The sequence below is a fragment of the Salmo salar genome, chromosome 18 (assembly GCF_965601325.2).
Source record: "Salmo salar chromosome 18, fSalSal1, whole genome shotgun sequence".
Classification (NCBI taxonomy): domain Eukaryota; kingdom Metazoa; phylum Chordata; class Actinopteri; order Salmoniformes; family Salmonidae; genus Salmo; species Salmo salar.
The window spans coordinates 70,413,060-70,440,349 of record NC_138308.1 but is presented as its reverse complement, the minus strand read 5'-3'; the positions used below and the strand labels follow the sequence as shown (position 1 = coordinate 70,440,349).

Here is a 27,290-nt window from a genome sequence, read left to right as displayed (position 1 = left end):
CTAAATTGTACCTAGGCTGGAATAATACATTATAGCCCTTCTCTTGCAATTTAAATATGGTACAAAAACAATACAAAAGAACGGTTGTTTTCTTCTTTGTGTTATCATGTACTAGATCTATTGTGTTATATTCTACTACATTCCTTTCACATTTCCATAAACTTCAAAGTGTTTCCTTTCAAATGGACCTAAGAATATGCATATCCTTGCCTCAGGGCCTGAGCTACAGGCAGTTAGATTTGGGTATGCCATTTTAGGCAAAATACTACAGTCATGTCCGTAACACTACAGTAAATACTACCGTAAAGTTTAAAAACACTACAGTGAATACTATAGTATTTAACCATAGTACACTATAGTATTTTATCATGTGGGAAGGTAGAGCCTCTGCCATCATTAGTATCATCCCATCTTGTCCCACTCCCAATCACATTTGTAATTACCGGCTGTCCTGCCTTAGCTTACTGATAGACAGAGGCCCTATAATGAGAAGATGTTGAATAAATATTTACCTCTTAATCTGCAGCGTGCAACACTGAAGGATGTGAGTCAACTGTTTGTGTGATTATGGAAATTCAGCGATAAAGGCGTTTCGCCCAGAAAGATGGCGAGGATAATGAAGGGGGTGTATGCATTTTGATGACTACTCAAAAATGGAGAGACGGGATATCAAGAGAGGCATAATTATTCCTTCATTTGGTATAATCTGGGTATTGTTTATGCATCACGGATGGTACAAAGCTATTGTTTATCCTGGTATTTACAGCGCTGCTGGAATCATCTTTGTGAAGGCCACAGCTTGTGCTCTACAACATCAATGAAGGCTGTCAAAAGGAAAGAGATCGAGGGAGAGGAGGAGAGAAGGGAGCCAGTCACATCGGAGAGAATCCTCTCCTCTCACCTATTCCTTGTTCTCTCCTTCTGAATAATCCCCTCCATCTGTCTCTATACTGATGCATGGGGAGGGCCAGTAGAAATACCTCCACCCCTCCCCTCTGTCTTAAGGACTCGCTACAAAGGAGACCGGTTTTGCCGGCACTTCTTCCTACATGTGTGTTCTGATTGACGATATGCGCTGCCTCTCTGCATTCCCGGCGTGCTCCTTCAAGCTGTTTCATTTTTCCTGACAAATATCAGAGGATCGAGGCCTATTGTCGAGGTATTCAGAGATCCTGCCGCAACCCCCCCCCCAAGAGGTGATTATGATGCGCAGCGACCGACCACCCACCGACCAATCAACCTAAAGTAGTCTTCTTTGTCGGTAGTCTACCTCCCTTTACCCTCTCGCTCTCGCTCTCTCTCCTCCAGACTCCATCAGTCCTTCCCTGGCTCTCCCTCTAGTCACTTCTCCCTCTAAGACTGTGGACGCAAAGATCGATGGGCCTCTCCCTGTGACAGCATCAGCTCCAATGAAGAATCTTGACTGACTCCTTCACTCACCTTATCAGACCCACTGGCTCGATCAAGGCAGCCATCTTGTTTGTGTGTACACAGTGGCATGTCTTACTAAGGACATGGAAGCCGGTGTGGGCGGTCTACAAAGCAAATAGGCTGGTTTCTCACATGCAGAGAACACGAAGAGTTCAATCTCAGCTTAGCCACCGACGAGAGGACGGAATCAAGACTATTGTGAAATCCCCTCTTTTACTTCCCCCGCAAATTGGAAGCCTTCAGGAAAAAATATAGAGGGGACCATGTCAGAGTAGGCTACCGCGGGTTTGCGATAAGCCTTGTTTTTGCCTGAGTCAAATTTCCGACAGTGGAAAAGAAGAAGAAGCTCGTATCCCTTACGTCATCGAATATTTCAAGTCTGTCTGTCTCCAGCACCATGGTGAGGAGTTCTGATGAGCCGCTGGCGGAAAGAGCTAGTAACATAGGGGACACCAGTACAGCAGATATATCAGAAATCAAGCCTAATTTCCATGTAATTGGGTGTCACAGCCTGCTATATTAAACACCATAGGTGGTCCCGTCTGTTTCGTATCGTAACTAAAAAAAAATTATAATAAAGAACACGGTGGCAGGTATCCTAGCGGTTAAGAGCATTGGGCCAGTAACTGAAAGGTTACTGGTTTGAATCCCCGAGCCGGTTAGGTGAAGAAGAAACAAATATGTTGATGTGCCCTTGAGCAAGGCACTTAAACCCTAATTGCTCTGGATAAGAGCATGATGCTAAATGACTAAAATGGAACTAACAGAAATCCCCCAGAGATCGCTAAATAATGCCTCCTCTGCCCTCAGATGTTTTTTTAAAAGGCCCTACTGTTTCCTTCAGGTGGATTCAGAGGGCTCGTTTTTTAAAGGACCCAAGTCGAGAGTTAAGGCATCCCTGTATAAATGGCTGATTATAATCATGGGCTAGCACCTGTACATTCAGACATTGGTTTCTCTGTTACACACTGTGCTATCAGCAGGGGGTTATGGAACACCATGGGGAGTCTCGCAAACTTCCTCGCCATACATCGATATTGCAACAGATGCGTTAGATAGTTTGGCGCTGGGGTGGTAGAATGGGAAGAGAAGATTACAATGCTTTTTTGAAGCACAGCCCACAGGTGTTTGAAGGAAGGAGGGAGGGATGAAGGGAGAGATGAAGGGAGGGAGGGATGTCGAGACACTGTCTTTAAGGTCCTCTGTGAGGTAGTATCACCATCATTCTCCCACGCTCCGATGCCTCCACCCTCTCTCTCATCCACCGTTTCCTGTCCCCACTCCCTCTCCATCCTCCTCTTCTGAACATGTCTCTTTCTGCACAAAGATGTTGTCCGGGAGAGGCCGCGGGGGTCACCAATGCGTTATCAGTCAAACAAATGGCATGCCGCAACAGGGCCTAGCGAGGCCCCTGAGGTGAGACATTGGCGTCTGGTGGACAGAGACTAACAGTACAGGATGGCTCCCCAACATCTCTTATAAGAGTCTCCCTCTCCAGAAGCAGCATCAAATAGAGAGAGACCAACACCCCCGGAGTCAAGGAAACAAACGGAGCAAAAGCAAAGCTAAAGTTGACTCCCCAAAGAGTCATGGTGCGGGGACTCGATAAACTCAGTGTGATTGAGATTGAAGTTGCTCAAGTGAAATGACATGTTGCTGTTAACATGAGCGAGTGTAAGGCAGCGTCTCTTCCACAACTGAAACAGTGAACTACAGAGACAGACAGTGGTAGGCCTAAACTGACCCTACATAGTACAAAGACTATATGATTAACATGATACAAATGAAATGTTTTACAATAAAGAACTAGAATACCTATTTATTGAAATTACATTTCATCTGAGAAATTCAAGCCGCACCTGTCTCTATCAGTGTTATTATATTTTACCTGAGGATGACGAGTGGGAAGTTTTCTCCACGGTGACTTTCCCACCAAGGCAATAACAATCGAACAAGTCTGAGCTGGGCCCGATATAGAAGTAGTGAACACATTTCATTCCTGGGCATTTCCATGTAAAAGGACCTATAAGCACCAACATGTGAAGTTCATAGGAACATATCAAATTGAGTGTCAAATGAAAGCTAAGAAACTATATATATATATTTTTTAAATTAAGGAATATATACACGCTTCAACCATTTTCTATCCTAAATATTAGTAATAAGCAAAGGATTTGATATCTGGTCAAACAGATGGAACATGGGTCTTAGAAAACATCTACCAGAAAAGGTCTTAAAAGTTACTAGAAATTCATCAAAACACAATCATGTTGAAGACCACTGCAAGCTAATATCAACATATATCTAGTTTTGCATAAATAATTTGCTTTGTGTAAGTTTAAGAAACATTGCTCTGTGACTGACCAAAAACCCACAAACAGTATCTTTAAGATATTTTCTAATTTCTCTCCCTCATAAAAGTTCACAATAGTAACAAGTAAAGGTTACCTACCAATTAGTTAAGAGTTTTTACTTATATCAATTTGGTTTATGAATTATTAATAAGTGATAAAAACTCGAAATTCTGTTATCAAATTGATAACAGAACTTCTGAACAATCAGTAACACCATTACTGAAATTGAATTGGCTCCTATGGGAGATTATAGTAGTCACAAACTACCGTTGGGTCACCTGCTACTCTTCTCCCTTCCACTGGTATACGGTTACGTTCAGCTCATAACTGTTTTCTTTCTCTTTCTGTCGTCTGGTGGTCAAAGCAAGTGTGAAAACAGTCTGGACAACCCCTCCCTCTCTCCCCCCGCTCTCTCTCGCTTTCTCTTTCTTCCCTCTCTCTAACCAGTTAATGTCACCTCTCCCAGCTCTTACTGACACCTACCCACGAGCTCCCTCTCTTCCCATTTACTGTAACCAGCATTCATACCCACTGAGCACTGACCCAAACACAGGACCTTGAAAAGAAGTTGAAATTTGGTCAGTCCACCCTGGCCTTGATTTCAATGTCCACAGACGTTGTTATTTGGTACGGTCTGGACTGGCTTTAATTTCAACGTCCACAGATGATGATTTTTGGTCCAGTCCGTCCTTGATAAAGCCCAAACATAGACATCCATAGTTAGTTCACATTTGGTTAAGTCCGGAATGGAATGGACCAAATCTAAACCAATCATAGACGTCTATGTTTCACAAGTTCGGACAGCACAGTACAGTAGAGCACAGTAGAGTACAGTGCAGTACAGTAAAACAAGTTGAGTAGAGTATAGTTCAGTACACAGTACAGTCCTGTATAGTAGAATAGTGTTCAGAACAGTACATAGAGCACACTAAAGTTGAGTACACTAATGTACTGTATTGTACTGAACTATACTCGTCTTTACTGTAATGTACTGTATAGTAGAATAGTGTTCAGTATAGTACACAGTAGAGCACACTAGAGTTGAGTACACTATAATGTACTGTACTCTACTGTACTAAACTCTACTCGTTTTTATTTTCTGTACTGTGTTTTTCTGTGGTTATTTTCTGTGCTGTACTCTACAGTACACTACAGTAACTTGTGAAACATAGATGTCTATGATTGGTTCAGATTTAGCTGGTCTGAACCAACCAAATTTGGTCTTGTTTGGGGCGCAGCTCGTCAAAATAATAAATTCAGCAAAAAAAGAAACGTCCCTTTTTCAGGACCCTGTCTTTCAAAGATAATCCATAAAAATCCAAACAACTTCACAGATCTTCATTGTAAAGGGTTTAAACACCATTTCCCATGCTTGTTCAATGAACCATAAACAATTGATGAACATGCACCTGTGGAACGGTCGTTAAGACACTAACAGCTTACAGACGGTAGGCAATTAAGGTCACAGTTATGAACACTTAGGACACTAAAGAGGCTTTCTACTGACTCTGAAAAACACCAAAAGAAAGATGCCCAGGGTCCCTGCTCATCTGCGTGAACGTGCCTTAGGCATGCTGCAAGGAGGCATGAGGACTGCAGATGTGGCCAGGGCAATAAATTGCAATGTCCGTACTGTGAGCCGACTAAGACAGCACTACAGGGAGACAGGACGGACAGTCGATCATCCTCACAGTGGCTGACCACGTGTAACAACACCTGCACAGAATCGGTACATCCGAACATCACACCTGCGGGACAGGATGGCAACAACAACTGCCAAAGTTACACCAGGAACGCACAATCCCTCCATCAGTGCTCAGACTGTCCACAACAGGCTGAGAGGGGCTGGACTGAGGGCTTGTAGGACTGTTGTAATGTAGGTCCTCACCAGCAACAACGTGGCCTATGGGTACAAACCCACCGTTGCTGGACCAGACAGGACTGGCAAAAAGTGCTCTTCACTGACGAGTCGCGGTTTTGTTTCACCAGGGGTGATGGTTGGATTCGCGTTCATCATCGAAGGAATGAGCGTTACACCGAGGCCTGTACTCTGGAGCGGGATCGAGGTGGAGGGTCCGTCATGGTCTGGGGCAGTGTGCCACAGCATCATCGGACTGAGCTTGTTATTGCAGGCAATCTCAACGCTGTGCATTACAGGGAAGACATCCTCCTCCCTCATGTGGTACCCTTCCTGCAGGCTCATCCTGACATGGCCCTCCAGCATGACAATGCCACCAGCCATACTGCTCGTTCTGTGCGTGAATAAGCAAATATGGCATATTTCTACCTTTGTATTCATATTTAGGATACATCACCATGAAAAGAATGGACCCATGATAAAACATTTTTACAGCAATTCTGTTAGAGAGTGTAAATCCACTTCACTTAATGTAGTTCCATAACTCAAAAACATGTTTCTAAGTAAAGGGGTCATGTCATAGCTGACACCCCATTCTTTCTGCAGAAATCTTTTAATCTTAATTCAGAGCAGATATTTAACAGAGTTTTCGAAAATGTGGTCACATAATCTGAGGGAGATTTTATTGAAATTATGCTACCAAATTTTGCATCTGCATAGTTATTCCACTAAATGTGTTTTTGTCAAATGTTCTGTGTAAATTACTAAAAGTGGTCATTTTGCATAGGATTGTATGGTTTGTTCAATTTTGAAATCAATGGTTTTTGTTTGGCTTACATTTTTATGTGAAAAATCTGAGTCTTCACGCAATTCCATTACCATGGAATTGCCCTCTGTCTCTGATAATATAATCCAGCTATTCTCCAGGCCTCCGTCCTTAGGGGGACTTTTGAGTCAGGTAATTAACAGTCCTCACAAAGAGTTGGGAGACTGTCACTGTAAAAATCAAGACTAATTAAGTTAGTGCTTTCAGTGGAAGCTCAGAAATCCATGGATATAAAATCACCCGCCACTGAACACAACTGCCGTTCGGTACTGAGAGACCATGTTGAGATGTCGTTTGAACGAGCCATTGGAGAACACAGATCGATATTTGCTGTCTCCATACAAAATAAAAAAAATACTATAACATCGCTAAGAGTATGTTAAAATGCAGGACACTCCGTGAAGTAGTTGTAATATCCCCCATATATATAATGCATAAGCCTTGTGTGGGAAAAAGCTGAGGTTTAAGTTTAAGTTTAAAGCTGAGGTTTAAGATCGATAAGTACAGTATACACTTGAGTAATATTGTTTTGACAGTTCTACTCCATTTTAAGCTTAGATCACATCTTAGTGAGAATTTACAAATTCCCCTATGAATAGGTGAAGAAATAATGTCTCTCAAAGCAGATAATCAGTACTGACATGATGAGACATGAAACTACCCCAACTCAGTCTTTGAAAAAAAAGGCTTACTTAAAAGACTCCATTTTGTGTCTTGTCACGTCCTGACCCATAATGGGGATGAATGGGAAGTGACACGTGTGACGGGGACGTGTGAGGCAGACTTATTGCAGCACCTCATTTTTCCCCCAGTCGCACACTGACAGTGGGGAAAGAGGGCTGCTTTAATTGCTTGTGCACAGCCATTCTGGCTCTGGGCGTAAAAAGGCAGTATCAGCTCATCTGGGAGAGGAGCAAGGCAGCTGCTTGGAAACATTACATCAACACTTGCACTTCGGTTGCCTGAACGCTGCCTTTGTCAGACAAGCGCGAGAAAGACTTATGAGCCAAAACATACACCTAAGTGTGCATGAAGATGCCGCTTTCGAGTCGGGCAACTTAACCTTGCATTTTAATCCATTAATGCTTTGTGTGTCGAAAAAAGGAGAAGATACCTGTATAAATGTATTGAGACGGTGCGAATAAGAGGAGAGGAATTAGGGGATTAGGAGAATTAAGCCAGTCTCTCATCTGGAGATGTTTTCACGGGATACGCTTTGGGAATGTTATGAGGTTGGGATTGGCGGAGAGAGAGAGAATCAGCAAAGACAGAAATCACACAGAGTGAAGAACAAGAGGTAACAGAAAACGAGATAAGCGTATAAATCAACAGTGCAGGCCTAGATCAAAGCATTGCACCTCCACAGAACAGGGCTTCATATTCCCGTCTGTTTGAGGATGTTGGGAATCTATCAGGAGACCAAGCAAGAGAGGAGTCTGTCTCCATCTCTCTGTCCAGGGGAGAGGAAAAATGCATGAGCTGTGGAGGGAGAGAGGAGGAGAGAGAGAGAGAAAGAAAAGAGAGAGAGAGAGAGAGAGAGAGAAAAGACAGATATAGAGAGGAAAAAAGTGCAGACAACAGCATTGCAGGGTTTTTCATTCTCTCCATCTAGTCTCATACTCCTTTCCTCTGGAATGAGCAGGATACCTGATCCGCTTCACTCTCTCCCCCAGACTCCCTGGCAGGGCAAAGCCAGCTCAGCGGCACCCCTCTGTGGGGAAGAAGGTCGCGGGTGGCAGAGGAGCATCGCTCATCCTTTTAATTAAACAGCGGGTCACAAGCTGCACCTTTCGGTGTGGGCGCTTGTCATGGCGGGGGCTCCCCTGGCTATAACCACACATGAACAGAGATCTGGGGATTGTGGGATTGTAGCGGAGAACGGGGGGAGGATAATCCCCCTGAAGTCTATGAGACGATGACGACGCTAAGAGATAACCGCCACCGCTGCATGCTAATTTACAAACAGAGCCCAGAGCTCCAAACAGTCAACACAACTGCACCCGCCCAACCAACATCCTATTCCTACTGTACTAAATACAGTTATGTAACGCATCCCAGATCCCAGCAACCAGACAGAGCCAAAAGAGACTTCACCATCTCAGAGTGGGCGGAATGGAAGGTCAGATATAGGATTTCATTAGACATTATCTAACTGGCTCTGGGGAAATCGGACAGTGGGATTCTCATTTTAGCCAGAGCCTCATTCCCATCAGAGACAAAAGACAAGGAGGTGGCTGACAATGGTGATAAGGTTATTAGGGAGCGTCTAGCTCCTGTCTGGCCGCTATGCAGGATAGAGGTCTGAATCCCTGCTCATTAGCGACACATTTATTTATGTATACAGGACAAGTTAATTGGGAGTTCATCAATCATTCGCTGAGGGCTTCCTGCCGTTGCTGGTGAGGGTAAAGCGCAATTATTACAGTGATGTATGAGTCTCAACGTCTTCGTTTTTTTTTACCTCTGTCCCTCGCCATGTTTCCATGGAGACCCCCTCGCCTCCTATCCCCTCACCACCTGGGCCAAATTTGGAACAACAGCAGAGATATGTTTGAATTCTGGATTGTTAGGCTCTATTTTGCACTTTGAGTGCTGCGTTTCAAGTAGAGTAGAGGGTAAATATGAGTACAGGCCCATTTTCATAAGTAGTTGAAAGTTGTGGTGGTCACAGCTACTGTAGAGTTAGGGTGCCCTTCGCACTCCTAAAATGCAGCTTAATATACCGTGCATCAATATGTGTACAACAAGCCATTCAAATAAATCAGTATCTGTTCAAAATCACTTCAAAAACAGATTCCCGAAGGCTAACAGAAACTGTGTTTTTTTGTAACAAGCATCAACGGTTTCTGCTGCCTGCATGCTGAGTTGCTGCTATACCGCTAATTCCAGGTTGTGGCAGCATGGTACAAGGGGCTTGCCTCCCCGATGCGCATGGGCCGTGGTTGTTAACTCAAGGGCTCCTCAGGGACCCAAGTCCTGCCGTATGTTAAAAGTGATGAGACCAAATTGACCGTTAACAAGCGAAGATGCCGTTTTTGATTCCCCACTACATAGCTTGCCAACTGAAGTAGGGCCACCCGCCTGCTGTCTCAACCTGCCTCCTCTGGATTGTGTTAGAGCTTTACAGCTGGAGAATGGGCTGAATATTGGAATTTACTGCGATTTAGACTACATTTTTTGGCTTGGTGTGTCATTTACTGTGAGGATGTTTTATTCAAGTGGAAATTGAATTGTCCTCCTGTTGTTCAAGACGTTATTGATGTTTTCTTTGAAGATATGGGGCAATTTTGACTATAGTTAGAAACTACACATTGACATTGCATTACTCTAGTCTAGGGATGAGTGTGGTAGGTTGAAAGAGTTGAGCCACCCCTTGTTTCTAGGAAACCATAGACAAAATTAATTATGTGTCCAAATACTTAGGAAGAGGATATCATTTAATGGAGTCTATGGAGGAAGAAACCACATGGAAAAGGTGGTAAGCAAGATAGGTCCAAAAAGCTATTTTTCACAAAATCAAATGAATTTATGGTGTTATAAGTTTCTTGATGCTTGGATCTAAGCCAAAGTAGATATTTTTTTTTTTACATCAGTAGGGGTCTCTATAAGCTACAATATGAGGTCTTATACCTAAATGTTTGCCTTGGGGTATGTTGAGCCAATGAACACCATACCCCATACAAATGATGATTACATTTAGTCAGTTTTATGCATAATATGCTTAGTATTTTTACAATGTTCCATGCATGTGAACTCAAGATTGTAACAATGAAAATGCACTGAGCAGACATCATCATGCCCTGTGTATACAGACGTAAAACAAGCAGGGGTCTAGGCCCCCTTGAGGTTCTTGAGAGAGCAACCAAGGAAGTGAGAGAAGTCCATTCGAGCAACAGCAAGGAATGAAAAAAATAGACACTGAAGAGGTTGACTGGTTACCTAAACTCTTTGCTCCGGCCAAACGCCACGCCCACGGACGTTAGTTTCTTCTCTGAAGTGAGTCTGAACCTGAGTACCTCCCCGATGATTTCTAGAATTGAAAATCATTCTAGACCTTCTGATTTGCCCCAGAAACTGATGTGCTGGGCCAAAGTGTCATTTTTTTTTTAAATTAGTCATCGGCTGATAATCTGATTGGTTAGAGATGATCCAATCACTGATGACTTTTCTTTGTACAACACCCCTCATTTTGAAGCCACCACAAATAACTTCAATGATGGCAGTCTGAGACTAAGGTATGTAGCGAATGATAGAGCAGCGGAATAATTCAGTTTGAGTAGTTAGGCAACTGAAGTGATATTGAACAGAGAGATCTAGAGTATATCTGAATGCAGGCATACATTTAAGATATACAATATACCACACCCCATTCAATGAATTCAACTTTGACCTATCAGCACCATCGCCCACTGTCACAGGACACCACAACCCACTTACTCTACCCCATCCCTGATCTCAATTTACCCCATATTCTTTGGACAAGCTATGTTTTCAAAACTGTTATGTTTCGATGAATTCTGATTATTCCCAGTGATACACGACATCCTGAAGAATATGTATGCACTGTATCTTTGTTAGAAAGAACACTATATTTCCCTTGACGTAGTGATGCGGAATGTTAAAAAAAAATGGCTCAATTTATCCCCCTCTCCCCTATTGTATATCCTCCAATATTTTTCACACAAAAACTTTTTTCAACCCAGATACAGTATTTCCTTTGACTAATAAATGGTAAATATAGCTCATCTCCTGCCAATTTGCATTTGACCATGAATCTATAAACATAATGCTAATGACATCTATGGAAATTGCACAATAATCCCCCAGACACTTCCTTTCCCCCACTCTGACAATGCACAGGCACTTAATGCAAGGCCATAATCTGTTTCACTTCAGCAGACAACAAATAGGATTTCATATTTTGCAATTACAGCAACACCCTTTGATTATCGAGCGAACAAACCTTGAAATGTGACACAACCAGCCTGACTGTCTATGGATCCTGCATCTTAAACAGATACTATAGTCCACATTATCATTGATTAAGGAAACAAAATGGCAGATTTCATGATGATTTCATGATCACGATCGTCTTCTGATAAGTGTATGGGGGGTGGGGTCAATATACATATTACAATATCTAGCAGACTATCCCTCCAAAGACATATTACGCTTCTTTCTTTCTCTAGGTCAGTTATGGGAAATGGAGGGAAGGTATTAATATCAGGGCGGCCATTTTGCCATAGCTCATTTAACCTCTAATAACCCTGCGTAGTGAGACTGTGGACTCCGAAGAGCTGGCGCTGCCGATAGGGGTGATACTGGAGAAAGGCCAGGGTCATCATCAATTATAAAAACAATGGCCCGTACAGGTGACACGCAGCCCCTTTTAATTAGAACCTCCGATGCGCAAAACGCCGGAAAATCATTGGTTACCAGGAAGGGCAATGAACGTGCGTGCGCGCTAGAAACAGAATTTATTACATGTAAGTGTATTATATGGTTTTATGATTCTACGTATCAAAATGTTTTTCCTTCTTCGTTCCATTCCTTCTCTTCGACTTGAAAGCCATTTCTTTGTGTCAGCCCACATTCTCTCTGGTATCTTCTGACAACTACATCAAAGCTTGGCGGCTTCCAGACCTGGAGCTTAAGTAAGATGCACTGACAGGAAGGAAGAGGGAAATAATAGCACTGTTCTAAGATACCAATGGGACTGTTGATGATGGCAGCAGATCCAACCACCCCCTTTTCTCCCTTCTCCCGCTCAATAAACTTTCTTTCTGAAACGTGAACTTTTGTTATAGGTTGATTTGTTTTTCTATTCGACACACATTCTTGATCATTAACTGACTGGAGAAAAATATAGCACAACACAAAATCAATCAAAGTTATCTCTTCTTCAGGAAATGTTAACCTTTTTACTGCGTTTTCCATCTGTTGAAATATGAACATATGAACTTCTGGGAAGATACAAGTGTGTTGACACATTTCCTTCTGTATTTCTGTTAAATTCCCTTCAGTATCCAATAGTAGAGAAAGGTTAAATAAAAAAAAAAGAAATAAAACAAAATCTGGAAGCAGTTCATTGACATGGCTTATTTTCACAGCCGAGTTAACACAGCCAGAAATTGCCATGGTTAGGAAAGCAATTACATGTCTTAAACCAACTAAAAGAGGGAAAGAGAGACCTTTACATTTTCACCAGCGTGTTAGATAAAAGGAACAAATACACAACTGCCCTGGCGCTAAGGAATAATGACCCAATTTACATTGCTCAAACCAAAGAACAGCTCTGAAATAAATTAACACAGACCCAAAGAATATATTTTTCATGTGCTCCCTCTCTCTCTCTCTCTCTCTCATATTTATCCCTCCCTTGCTCTGTCGCTCTCTTCCTCTATCTCCATCTCAACCCCATCTCTTTTTCCTCACTCCATTTCAAAAGGACAAATGTTTCCTGCAGTCACAGTAGCATCACATTGGTATTCTGCTCTCAATTTAGCCAAGAGCCAGGCTCTATCTGCTCTCAGCAACCACACACAAGCAATCTAACACAGAGCAGAGAGGGAGAGAGAGAGAGAGAGAGAGAGAGAAAAAAAAAGGTAGAAATGAAAGGGATGGAGAAATAGAAAAACTGATAGAGGTTAAGGGGGAAGAGAGGGAGCGGGGACTGTCGGACCAGTGCCCAGACCAGAGCAGCAGTGGTTGCATTTGGAATTCTCGAGGTCTTGGCAAACAGCAAAGACGGAGCCCTCCTCTAGCAAGAGATGAAAAAGTGCGTGTGCTTATGAGATGGAAAAAGGTTGGTCAATTCCACACACACACTAACAGTTCATCAAACACATTGTGCAGGTTTCCACTGTCAGATCACATTTTGATGACTTCGATGTGCTGGACTTTAATATTAATGACAGCCTAAATGCTGACTTTCATATAGCCTACTTCAGATCTCCAAAAACGACCACTTCTGCGGCCGCACAGACTAGATGTATTTTTGATGCAGCGGCCACATCCGCAGGACTTGAAACATCCAATGCATCACCTCTGGTGAAGCTCAGCTCTGATAAACTTATGCCCCCCAAAAATCTGGTTAACACATGCACACTGACTGACTACAGTTTACCTGATCTCCCAAATTACAGGGCATTTCATCATATTGTACGTTGGAGGAGTTCTGTGCCCCATTGATTATAGAAGATCACCAGAAGTAGTTAGCTTTCTGAATATAATACGTTTTGTTTTGTGTTAGTAGTGAAATAACTACACATATATATGTATAAACACTTCTGTTTGGAAATGCAAACGAGCAAAGAAAGTTGTACAGATGCCAACGACACAGATGGATGCATACAGAATGAGAAACAGAGCGAGAAAGAAAGAGGCGGAGATACAGACAGGGTGAAGGGAGAGGTAGATAAGTGGTGCAAGAGAGCGCAAGGGAGCGGCGGACAGAGGGAGAGAGATAGTGAGAAAGAGAGCGAGATAGGAGAATGGGGGGGATCTGGAAATGCTGACAGCGGGTAAAGGTGAGGAAAAGATAAGTGGTTGGAGTGAGAGAATGAGTGAGAGAGAAAGGCGGAAAGGGTGGGGGTGAGAGAGATGGAGAGCAGAGATAGCCTGAAGAGAGAGAAGAGATATCAGGTGGGTAGAGGAATCGCTGCAGGATGAACAGAGAGAGAGAGAAATAACAGAGAGAAGAGAAACAGAGGAGAGGGAAAACACAGATAAATCAGGCGATGAGATGTGTCAGAGATAGGAGCGGCAGAGATTTACAGTCAACAGAGTTTGACATAAGGTGACAGGAGAGGAACAGATTCCAAAAGCAAATGGTGGTGAGTGCAGAGAGCAACAGAGGGGGAGAAATTACATTTGGGGGATGGAGGAGAGAGAGAAGCGATGGAGAGATTGGGTAAGCGAGAGAGGGAAAAGGGGGCTAGTGTAAACATTTACCTTTGCTTCATACATCCTGCCATGTTAATATGCATAGCTTTACTAATCGCAAATATAGGCCATACATTACAACACCAACATCCAACACATTTCTAATCTTGTGGCCTACAGTGGTCTCGCAGTCTAAACCGCTGCCTCTGGAACACATAGACCGCTGCAGCATGGGTTCAAATCTGGCCCACTGCTATTTCAGCAAAAACTCTTTCCCACTGTCTCTCCTCTATCAAAAAAAGCATACATTGCCCCCAAAATATACCTTACATTTTTTTTTCCTCAGTAAAATTTCTACATCGAATGCTACAAAAACCCTGTCTCCTTTATCAGTTAAAAGATGGGAACTTTGACAGAGAAATTGCTGCAACAGCCTGTATCGTGCACCTGCACCATGTTTCCCCGACCTCCTTCTCCAGAGAACAAAAGGATGAGAACCTCCATTCCATCTGTTTCTGTTCATTTATCACACTCATCTCTGTCTGTGCCAAGATAAGAATGGCCTATATTCCACAATACATTCTCCAACAATATAGACATCACACACGGGCCTGCTCTCAAAGTGTGAGTCACTAGCTTCCACTCTTAGAAAAAAAGGTGCTACAGTGTATAGAACCTAAAAGGGTTCTTCGGCTGTGCCCATAGGTCGCTCCTACCAGGTGACGTGGAGAGGATCTGTGTATGCACCACGTACTCTCACTATTGGTGTACCCCAGGGCTCAGTTCTAGGCCCTATCCTCTTCTTTCTGTACGCCAAGTCACTTGGCTCCGTCATATCCTCACATGGTCTCTCCTATCATTGCTATGCAGATGACACTCAACTACTTTTCTCTTTCCCCCCTTCTGACACCCAGGTGGCTACACGTATATCTGTGTGCCTGGCAGATATATCAACGTGAATGGCGGCCCACCACCTCAAGCTCAACAAGACGGCTCTGCTCTTCCTCCCGGGGAAGGCCTGCCCGCTCAAAGACCTCTCCATCACGGCTGACAACTCCACAGTGTCACCCTCCCAGAGCGCAAAGAACCTTGTCGTGACCCTGGACAACACCCTGTCGTTCTCTGCAAACATCAAAGCAGTGACTCGCTTCTGCAGGTTCATGCTCTACAACATCTGACTCTGACAATACCTTAGACAGCAAGCGGCACAGGTCCTAATCAAGGTACTTGTCCTCTCCCTTCTGGACTACTACAACACACTGCTAGCTGTGCTCTGTGCTTGTGACATCAAACCCCTGCAACTTATCCAGAACACTGCAGCCCACCTGGTTCTCAACCTTCCCAAGTTCTCTCATGTCACCCTGCTCCTCGACTCACTCCACTGCCTTACAGTCAAAGCTTGCATCCACTACAAGCAAACCCTACACCCCAACCCGAGAATTCTGTTCTGCTATCTCAGGTCTCTTGGCCAATGTTCCCCCAAAGCTGTGCACGGGCGCGAAGCTCCCCCTGGGACTGCCGCGTCTAATAAATATCAGTGTGGGCAGAAAAGCACGAGATTAGAAAGTTGACTGAAGTTCAGAGTTTTCCCCGTTAGTTAACGCTATCAACGTTTCCCTTTACTGTGGGAATTGTGATCGAATCAACCCGCAATATTTAATGCAACATACCAAAACAAAACAAACTATGCAAGACTTAGTAGGCAAAACTAACTATGCAAGTGATTTTGTTGTAGGCAGAACGCATCGGATTAGGATTCTATTGCATTGGCATGCATGACTCAGGCCTGGACTCTACACAGACCGGTGCGCCATAACCAATCAGAGCTGCAGCAGGCCTATATGTAAATACACCGTCGCCATATATGGATCTGTGCAATTCACTTTGAACTGGACTGTGTTTACAGCATGAGCAGTCGTGAGTAGATACGCTAGTTTTTTTAAATTTTGTAAATTTTTATTTCACCTTTATTTAACCAGGTAAGCTAGTTGAGAACAAGTTCTTATTTACAACTGCGACCTGGCCAAGATAAAGCAAAGCAGTGCGACACAAACAACAACACAGCGTTACACATGGAATAAACAAGCGTACAGTCAATAACACAATAGAAAAAAAGAAAGTCTATATACATTGTGTGCAAATGCCATGAGGAGGTAGGCAATAAATATGCCATAGTAGCAAAGTTATTATAATTTAGCAGATTAACACTGGAGTGATAAATGAGCAGATGATGTGCAAGTAGAGATACTGGTGTGCAAATGAGCAGAAAAGTAAATAAAAACAATATGGGGATGAGGTAGGTAGATTGGGTGGGCTATGTACAGCTGCAGCGATCGGTTAGCTGCTCAGATAGCTAATGTTTAAAGTTAGTGAGGGAAATATAAGTCTCCAGCTTCAGCGATTTTTCCAATTCGTTCCAGTCACTAGCAGCAGAGAACTGGAAGGAAAGGTGGCCAAAGGAGGTGTTGGCTTTGGGGATGACCAGTGAGATATACCTGCTGGAGCGTGTGCTACGGGTAGGTGTTGTTATCGTGACCAGTGAGCTAAGATAAGGCGGACCTTTATCTAGCATAGACTTATAGATGACCTGGAGCCAGTGGGTGTGGTGACGAATATGTAGCGAGGGCCAGCCGACTAGAGCATACAGGTCGCAGTAGTGGGTGGTATAAGGGACTTTGGTAACAAAACGGATGGCACTGTGATAGACTGCATCCAGTTTGCTGAGTAGAGTATTGGAAGCTATTTTGTAGATGACATCGCCAAAGTCGAGGATCGGTAGGATAGTCAGTTTTACTAGGGTAAGTTTGGCGGCGTGAGTGAAGGAGGCTTTGTTGCGAAATAGAAAGCTGATTCTAGATTTGATTTTTGGATTGGAGATGTTTAATATGAGTCTGGAAGGAGAGTTTACAGTCTAGCCAGACACCTAGGTATATGTAGTTGTCCACATATTCTAGGTCAGAACTGTCCAGGGTAGTGATGCTAGTCGGGCAGGCGGGTGTGGGCAGCGAACGGTTGAAAAGCATGCATTTGGTTTTACATGCATTTAAGAGCAGGCCACGGAAGGAGTTTTGTATTGTATGGAGTGTTGTATGGCATCGAAGCTCATCTGGAGGTTAGTTAACACAGTGTCCAAAGGGCCAGATGTATGAGAATGGTGTCGTCTGCGTAGAGGTGGATCAGGGAATCACCCGCAGCAAGAGCGACATCATTGATATATACAGAGAAAAGAGTCGGCCCGAGAATTGAACCCTGTGGCACCTCCATAGAGACTGCCAGAGGTCCGGACAACAGGCCCTCCGATTTGGCACACTGGACTCTATCTGAGAAGTAGTTGGTGAACCAGGCGAGGCAGTCATTTGAGAAACCAAGGCTATTGAGTCTGCCGATAAGAATATGGTGATTGACAGAGTCGAAAGCCTTGGCCAGGTTGATGAAGACGGTTGCACAGTGCTGCCTTTTAGCGATGGAGGTTATGATATCGTTTAGTACCTTGAGCGTGGCTGAGGTGCACCCGTGACCAGCTCGGAAACCAGATTGCACAGTGGAGAAGGTACGGTGGGATTCGAAATGGTCAGTGATCTGTTTATTAACTTGTTTTGAGATCAAAGCGAGAGCCACATGTAGCAACATGTGCACATTTGTAAATGTGTTCATATCCTTCGCTAGTTAGTGAATTATTAGCCCAGTCATAGATCATTTGTAGTCAGCAATAAGGGAGTGATTGTTTCCTAGAAGAGCAAAAAACATGAGCATTTCCAGACATCTTTGGAAAGCAAGTCAGCTAAAGAGATTTTTTTTTGTCTTAAAGGGGCAGTGTTGTATTTTGAGACAGGCTTGAATAACCTAAGTAGCCAATAGGCAGAGGGTATCATAATTTGTCTGATTCACTTTAATAATGGTATGGGAATAATGCTGCATTTTATTTTGAAAGTGGTTTCTTGCATCAAACAACATTTTCAGTCACCTCCTTGTCTGAAGGACAAGTGGATAAACATGTTAACGTCAGCCCCTGCATGTTTTTTTCAAAAGTCTAATTAAATGTAGACCTACATTGAACACCACACACTGGCTGCTACAATAGGCTGAATGATAGAACAGCTATCCATGTTAAAATGTTATGGGATGCATTTTCTCCATTGTTTTTGATGGTAGTAGTCACAGTAGCCTACTTGACCACTGTTAAAACTAACTTAAAGCGGGTACAGCCTCAGTGTTGTCAGTAAACGCGTGCTGGAAGTTTTGCGCTCAGCAGGCCTGATATTTGCTCAGCGATGATAACAATTTGAGGAAACATTGCTCTTTGCCTTCCCACCCCTAAGGGAGGGCAGCTCACGCTCAGCCCAGTCCAAGCTCATCTCTCTCCTGGCACCCCAATGGTGGAATCTGCTTCCCCCTGAAGCTAGGACAGCAGAGTCCCTGCCCATCTTCCGAAAACATCTGAAATCCTACCTCTTCAAACAATATCTTAAATAATCCTCCTCACCTCGACCCCCACCTTCAATAAAAAAATTATAAAATCAAACCAGCACCTGCATTGACCCCCCCCCCCCCCCTCCCCCCATGCCTGTGTTATGTGGTTGTCCCACCTAGCTGTATAAGAGTGTCTGCTAAATGACTAACATGTCAACGAGAACCCTTTGAAGAACAGGTAGAAACTTTTTGGATTCCATCTAGAACCCTTTCCACACAGCGTTCTACCTGAAACCCAAAAGGGTTCTCCTATGGAGAAAGCCCCCAAAAACTTTGAAACCCATTTTTCTAAGAGTGTAGTATGGGATCCTTCCAAAGGTCAAAGGTAAGACTACATTAGAATAATACATACACATTAGCACTGGAGGCTTGCTTGCTTTGCACTGCTTTGAAGAAGATGATGACTGTACAGTATGTTAGCAAGCTTGTCTCTTACCTATATTATGCTAAGGGGTTTTTCCTAGTATTGAGCTGAGCCAAACCAACATGGACTGAGATGTCCTGGTTATGCATTCACCACAGTTGCTGGAACCATGCTAAAAAGGAGCATTTGAAAAAAAGTATTAGCTAGTCAGCCAGGTCATGGTCTCACCTTCCTTGCAGTACTTTCCCTTGTAGCGGGTGTGTGTGCAGTCGCAGTGCACCTCGCCATACTGGATGGAGCAGAAGCCTCCGTTGAAGCAGGGGTTCTGCTTGGTGCACAGATACTCCAGGTCACTCTGGATGCCCTGGCTGTTGAGCAGGGTAGGGGGCATCTCGCCCACCTTCAGGTTGGAGATCAGGCCCAGGAATGGGGGCTCGTACTTCACCGTGCTGGACGTAAGGGCTGAGAGGCGCACGTCAGGCGGGATGCCGCCCACAAACAGGTCACTGACCACCGCCATCTCCTTCCGCTTGGACTTGACCTCCGCCACCTTGGTCTCGCCGTCCACCATGAGCAGAGTCTCGCGGAAGTTGCGTGTGAGGAGCACCATGTGCCAGCGGTCGTCGTTGACCCGGGTTTCCATGTGTAAGGTGGCGGGTTCAGCGCAGTGGATAGCGAAGCGCAGCTGGAGGCGCCCGCCGGCGATCAGCAGCTCCATGAAGTCGCAGTTGCCGCCGTCGTCCAGGTAGAGCACCAGGGCCTTGCTGATATTGGTCTTCAGACTGAAGCTCAGTTCGCCCACTGAGCCCGCCTCCCAACGCCCGTAGCGGGCCCACTGGCCGGGGGCCCCGCCAAACTCCAGCGCACGGATCGTCACCAGCAGACTGAGGAACGCCAGGGGCCACGCGGGAAACCTCAAGCCCCTCGTCATGGTTGTGATCCCAATCCTAAATCCCTATCGTCTTCCTATATGTTCAAATCCTCCACACAGGGACGTAGCTCAGCCTAGCGTAGTTGCAGCTGTCGTTGTCGTTTTTGTTTGTTTTTTTAAGTGTAAATAATGGTTGTTATGTCTGGTACTCGCTAAGGAGAGTCCTCTAGGCTGGGGAAAGTGTGGGAGAAGAAAAACCCTCACAGGACCCAATTCCAGATTCCTACTCTGCCGATTCAGCAGTTCTCTCTGGATTTGCTCTATTTCTCTGCTGTTTTATCCTGTCTCTCTTCTCCGTTTCTCCATTGGTTGGTGCCTCTGGGTCTCACAGGGAAAAACGAGGACGGTGGACTGGCAGGGGGAATTCCGATACTTTTAACACAACGTTCCGTCCCTTAACTAAACTCCTTATTCCAGACAGAAATCCCAGTCCTTGGATTCCAGATATAGCTTTTTAGGAAAACGAAGTAAATTTTGTGGCAAGAGATACTGTCTGTCTGTACGTGTTCAGAGATTTTGTTTTCAGGAAAGGGGGAAAAAGGGGAGGTAGAGAGAGCACTGAGGAGGACTGTGTCAGAGCTGTCTGGTGTTACATGGACAGCAAGGTATGTTCATGACTCCAATGGCGTTAACCCCTTCCTCTCCTGAAGCCTCTGGTCGGTCCACCACAGCTTAGGCTGGTCTGGGTCCTCTCATTGTCCCCACAGTCATGGATCTGGAAGAACACAGACAGAGACATTTTATTAGACCACATGTAAACCTGGTGCTTTGTTTAACTGAGGTGATTAGTAACCTTGCACGAGACCGTAAGATTTGCATTAGCGAATGCCTAGTCTTGTGGCACACAGGAGACCCTGGTTCCAATACAGTCTGACACACATGCATCCATATTGGTTTATTATAGTAATAGAAGTAGTAATAGCATATGTATACTGAACACAATATAAACCCAACATGTAAAGGTGTTGGTCCCATGTTTCATTAGCTGAAATAACATTTCCCACAAAAAGCTTATTTCTCTAAACTGTTGTGCACAAATTCGTTTACAGCCCTGTTCATTATCCCTTGCCAATATAATCCATCCACCTGAAAGGTGTGGCATATCAGTAAGCTGATTAAACAGCATGATCATTACACAGGTGCACCTTTGTCACACAACACAATGCCACAGATGTCTCAAGTTGAGGGAGCAATTGTCATGCTGACTGCAAGATTATCCACCAGAGCTGTTGCCAGAAAATTGAAAATTCATTTCTCTACCATAAGCCACCTCCAACGTCATTTCAGAGAATTTGGCAGTACGTCCAACAGGCCTCACAACCGCAGACCACGTGTAACCACACATGCCCAGAACCTCCACATATGGCTTCTTCACCTGCGGGATCATCGGAGACCAGCCGTGTGAACAGCTGATGAAGCTGAGGAGTATTTCTGTCTGTAATAAAGCCTTTTTCTGGGGAAAAACTCATTATGATTGGCTGGGCCTGGCTCCCCAGTGGGTGGGCTTGGCTCCCAAGTGGGTGGGCTTATGCCCTCCCAGCCCCACCCATGGCTGTGCCCCTGCCCAGTCATGTGAAATCCATAGATTAGGGCCTGATGAATTTATTTCAATTGACTAATTTCCTTATATGAACTGTAACTCAGTAAAATCGTTGACATTATTGCATGTTGCGTTTATATTTTTGTTCAGTATAGTAGTAAAAATGTATGAAAAATAAGCATTACAATCGTTCATTTGAGGATCTGCTTTGTAGAGGAAATGTACAAATCAAGTTTCCTCAGAGACATCGACTACTCAAATGAATGTCCTATACATGCAATTCCCTACTGGTGATTTCTCTGTTGGAAGTCTAGACTAGTGAATAATGTGAATATGTCTGGTATTAAGTTCAACATTCATGTGCATGATTTACTAATAGCCTACCGGGTGTATGTCAACAGCCGCTCAAAACGCCTCGCTCCATCCTTAACTGCCAAATACAATTGCTCCTAAACACAGTGCATAAAGCGCCATAGAATAGAACGCTTACTCTAAATCCATAACTTGACTTTCAAAATCAGTGAGCAATAAAGCTATCAATAAATCACCATTGCATGAATGCACGTGCTCTAGAAAACCAACCATGTTTATGTAGGCTTTATGGTCTCCACCTAACTGCGCACGCACACACACACACACACACACACACACACACACACACACACACACACACACACACACACACACACACACACACACACACACACACACACACACACACACACACAACTAAGTCTGCTCTTCAGCAGGGTGCTTTGGCATGGAGGCAATGGCTGCCAGGATAGCCACTCTTGACCCTTGGCCCTGGCCTAATCCGTTCCCATTATTTCTCAAGAGATATTTAATTTCCATCGCAGACAGTTCACAATTAAACCCCTCCTTGCCCCCGATCACACTCACTCAGGCCATGCTTGACTGCCTGACTTCAGAATGACAACTAATGATGACACTATCCCTGAGCTAGAGAGAGAGCTAGAGAGAGAGAGAGAGCTAGAGAGAGAGAGAGAGAGAGAGAGAGACTGTAGAATGACAGTGACAGAGAGAGAAAAACAGAGAGAGAGAGAGAGCGAGCGAGAGATAGCGAGCATATGAAAGAGAGCGAGGGAGAAAAGGGCAATATTTCTCGAAGTAATGTTCACACGCACCAGCGTGTCATGCCTTGAGGAGAGAGAAGAAGAGGGAAAGAGAGACAGAGAGAGAGAGAGAGAGAGAGAGAGAGAGAAAAAGAGCAAGGGAGAGAGCGAGAGAGATGGCTGATTTATTTTAGTTACTTACGGATGGGAGCCAATGCTAGCTGCGTGTTTGCATAAGATTGTCTGCTCTCACACACTTCCCCATAAATGAAGCCCTGTATAATAACATTCATAGATCAAAGCATTATTGATATATGGACAGTTCCAGTGCAGATTACGGAGCTGTGACTTCTAATAAGAACCGATGCCAAGGGAGAAAGACACAGCAGAGGGCCTCTTAGGAAGGAGGAAGATGCATCTCTGAAAATGCACATCTATATTTAAGATCAAACGCTACTATTCAAATGGCCAAATCTGACCTTAATGAAATCCCTTTACTCTGACACACTGTATACTTTAACAGCTGACATTACAAACCATTGTGATTAGTTTGCTGCAATGGCAACCACAATGAAAGAAACTGTGTGTTTATATAAATGACAGTGGGGATTATTTATTTGAATGAAGTGTTATGTATACTGTGTTTCACAGATGGGTAACTAGAATATTCCCTCCTCTTTGCATTTATTCATTAAGTCGTTTTTTTTTTTTACTGTCTGGGAGTCTCTGCATGGTGTAATGTAAAGAGGGAACATCTCCAGATTGTGCTGTATTATTTTGGTAGGGGCTTTCTGTTTCGTATGGATAAAAGTGTACTCTATCTTATGCCTTGTGTTAGGTGGTTATTAGGAGCTCTGCACAGACTGCCTGGTGATAGTCTCAAATCCCAAGGACACAGAGAAATAACAAGCCTCAGGAGAAACACTAAAGCCCAAAGGGTGCGTGTGTGTGTTTGAGAGATATAAAGAGAGTGGAAATATTTTGGGGGGAGACATCCTTATACCGCAGTGGGTCTGTTTTTCAATCCACAACGCTAAATGAGGCCTGATGTTTTGCGTTTTCTCCAAAACACTTTTCTGACTGCCAGCAGGACATCCATTTGGCTTTTCCTATTCCTCGAGAACAATGGGTTGATACTTTCTCACACGCTGTGCTTTTTTTGGCTCTCCGAGCCAAACCGTCTAGCCCGAAGCAAGCTGAAACAGAACAAGAGGCTACGGCAATCCACGCACATCCCCGTACCCCTGACCCCTTTTCCTCAGCCGAACGATGATTTGGCAACTTGTGAAGCGAACTCTGACCCCATTACTTTCACATCATTGCATCGAAAGCCTCGACAGAGCTTGTGTTGCTTTCTGCCTTTTCTTTTTCGCCCGGTTCAGGGTTTGGAAGCAGACAGTGGTGTTTCATGGGGTTCCAGCAGTGTTAAATTCCTCAAGGCTCTTTCCAAAACCCTTCAGAATCTTTTTTTTTATCTCAATGATATCAAAGCTGTGTCTCTCGCTGAAGAGGGTCAGGGTGTTGGCAGAACAGTGTTCTGTGGTTGTTGTTGTTGTTTCACTTATGGCAGTGGTTATGGTTGTTGTTTGTAAGGATACTAGACCGCATGTTTCATCTCACTTGAGACACACACATACCCAAGCAAACAAAAACGTATATATAAAGCGAAGCCGGTTCAGAAGGGAAACCCGAGTGTGGTCGCATCAGCGATAATGCACCAATTAGATTCACACTCTGCTTCCACGCGGTCTATTTAAGTTAACCAGTTCTGCACATGGCTTCCTCGATGGCGGATGTTAAGCTCACGCATGCGCTGGTGACAGACTCTCTCGCTATCTCTCTGACACATACACTGAGGCACTTGGCATCCTAGTGAGGCTAGGGCTATAAATCTCTGCTCCTGAGAGGGGTGGCGGTGTCTCTTCCATCAGGCAGTCTGGTGCTGCTGCTAATTAACCACAAATCCATGCAGACACACTCTTAATATTCAGAGAGAGAGAGAGCGAGAGCGAGTAGAATAGTAGTAGGGGGAGAAAGAAAGGGGTAGATATAGAAACAGAGAGGGAGGAAGCAAGAGGAGGGAGAGCAGAATAGAGGGGGAAGAAAGAGACAGACAGTCAGACTGAAATAGCGGGATTTCAAAACAGTAAGAGGGAGAGGAGTGAAAGAAACTGTGGATGCCAAAATCAAACAGACGGTCTCCATTTCAGGGCCAAGATCGAAAAGCAAACAGTATATGGCACAGTGCCTCAGTCAGTACTATTAGGCAGTGCTACTCAAGGCATGAGTTAGTATAGAGCAGGGGTGTAAACATTTAAACATTATTGTGATGTTGTTTTTCTTCCCCCCCACCAAATTTTTATCACAGTGCAGTTATCACAAAACACATTCTTTTCCGTGTCATAGCCCAATTAGATGATAGGCTATAAAAGGCATGGGGAAAGTTGTGTAATTTAAAAGGGTAGAAAGTAAACAGCATAGTGGGTCAATTTCCACAACAACTCAGAATGTTTAAGCGCGAGGTTCAACTTCTCCGCCGTTTTGGAGCCCTGGCTACCACCATGTGAACAGCGTGAAGCGAACCCGTGCACATGTCCAAATACTGTGTGGTTGTGAGAGCAAAGTGTTGTATCTAGCTCATCTCAATATCCTAGTTATTCATTGATGATTGGCTCTGCTTTACTGAAGTTGCAAGACATTAAAAGCCAAGAAATTAGACCTAGTGCAAGTTTCTGACTAGGCAACTAGTCAGTCTCCTTCGTTCTAAAAATACTGTGTCTTAGGAGTTGATTCCTAGTGGGAACAAATCTTGACAAATAGGAGTCGAAACCGGGAGTCGACGTGCAAGAAGTCAAGGAATCAATTATTTTGGAGTCAAGTCTTTCCCACTAGATTTACTTTTGATACAGAAATATACTTAACAGTTAGTTATCTTGTATGGGAAGTACCTTGTGTGTGTGTGTCTCTTATTCTGTCTGTGTCTGTGAGTGAACAAGAAACAACAACAAAAAAGATGGCAATGTCTTGATGATATCCCCTTTAAGCTCATCAATACCCAGCACATACTAGCTGAATGCTTTGTTACATTCCCATGAATTCCCTGCAAGTCCTAATTATCCCGGTGCTCCCTAATTATCCCTCCCCAGCCCCCCCCAAGCCTCCTCCCTCTCCCCCACCACAGACAAGCCCAGCCACATCACTTAGTTCTGCTGACACAAGTCACTCCAGGGTTGAGCGCACTCATAGCTCTGAGTTTCTGTGCACAAATCGATAGAGAGAGATCTCACGCCTGGCTATGGAAGCTAGGGAATTCTTCCCAGAGAGCTTCTGTTGTATGGTAGAGGAGACCATGAGAAGGCTATTTTAAGCAGCGATCAACACTCTACTAAAATGCCAAGCCTCCCTCCAAGGACGCACACACACACAAATGCAAACACACACACACACTTAAAGTGGAACTGGCAGCATTTTAGCTACATGACATCTTATTCAAATCTGTTCATATACACTTGCAGGAAGAATATGACACTTTAAAAAACATTTTCTGACAAGCATGAACTTAGATATGGTCATTTTCACGTTTTGATAAATCCATTGGATTTTGGGGAATTACATATAGTAAGGCATTTGGGAAAATTCTATAGCAATATAGAGTGGGAAAGCGACCGTGCATTTGGACTATTAATAAACATTGCAGTAAATAAAACATCTGTCTCGTCCAAGACTGGAGTCTACGCAGACCGTGCGCCATAGCCATTCAGAGCCACAGTAGGCCTTTAAAAACAAGCCATTTGCCACACTGGCCTGCCATCATTCACTTTGAACTGAACCGTGTGTTTACAGGCTGGACAAACAGCGTGACTTTAGATCATTAAAACACATTCGCCAAAGGCCATAAAATACACCTGAAATGGATTTCTACAAATATTTAAATACCAAGGGAGTCCTCTTACATTTGGGAACTTCACAGTCATTTTGATGAAACAACCATGAAAAGGCAGGCTCTCTCTCTCCCTTAGTTAAGCACATCAACAACAACAAGATCAACAACTAATGCTAGCCAGAGAGAGAAAAAAAAAAGATAAAGCCTCTCAGAATTTTTCAGCTAGTTGGCAGTCAACATTGCACTGATAAATTATGGGGAATTGTAAAGTTGGCTAGCTTGCTACTTCCAGACAGAAATGAGAACACCTCACTCGGACTATTTGATTCGCCCTAGCAGAGCTGATTAGGTTGTTTACATGTTATCTAGAGCGTTCGTGACTAACTATTCCTTTTTTTTTGCTTAAGTTCACTGACACCGGTCATATTCAGCAGCTGTTTATTTTAATTCATAATTGTTTTATTGAATATTAAAACATACAATCTACCTGCAGTGAAGCCGCTCAGCAATTTTTCATTGTAGACTCCCAACTTTTAGCAGACTCCCATCCAGAGCGACCCACAAGAGCAACCTGGGTCAAGAGCCCCGTTTAAGGGCACGTCGACAGATCTCCCACCAGGTGAAATCGGGGACCCGAACCGGCGACCTATCGGCCACTGGCCCAAGCTCCCAACCA

At 44.0% G+C, this 27,290-nt stretch overlaps 1 protein-coding gene across 7 annotated transcripts in view; it reads right to left on the bottom strand.

The window, feature by feature from the left end:
- The window catches only part of nrxn2b (neurexin 2b), a 937,590-nt gene that overhangs the window by 814,563 nt on the left and 95,737 nt on the right, over nucleotides 1-27,290 (bottom strand). For all 7 annotated transcript variants that reach the window (XM_045701329.2, XM_082965087.1, XM_082965083.1 and 4 more), the window contains exon 2: nucleotides 19,416-20,833. In XM_045701329.2, coding sequence (XP_045557285.1) covers nucleotides 19,416-20,118 — 703 coding nt within the window. In that variant the 5' untranslated portion in view covers nucleotides 20,119-20,833. The remainder of the gene's footprint in view (nucleotides 1-19,415; nucleotides 20,834-27,290) is intronic.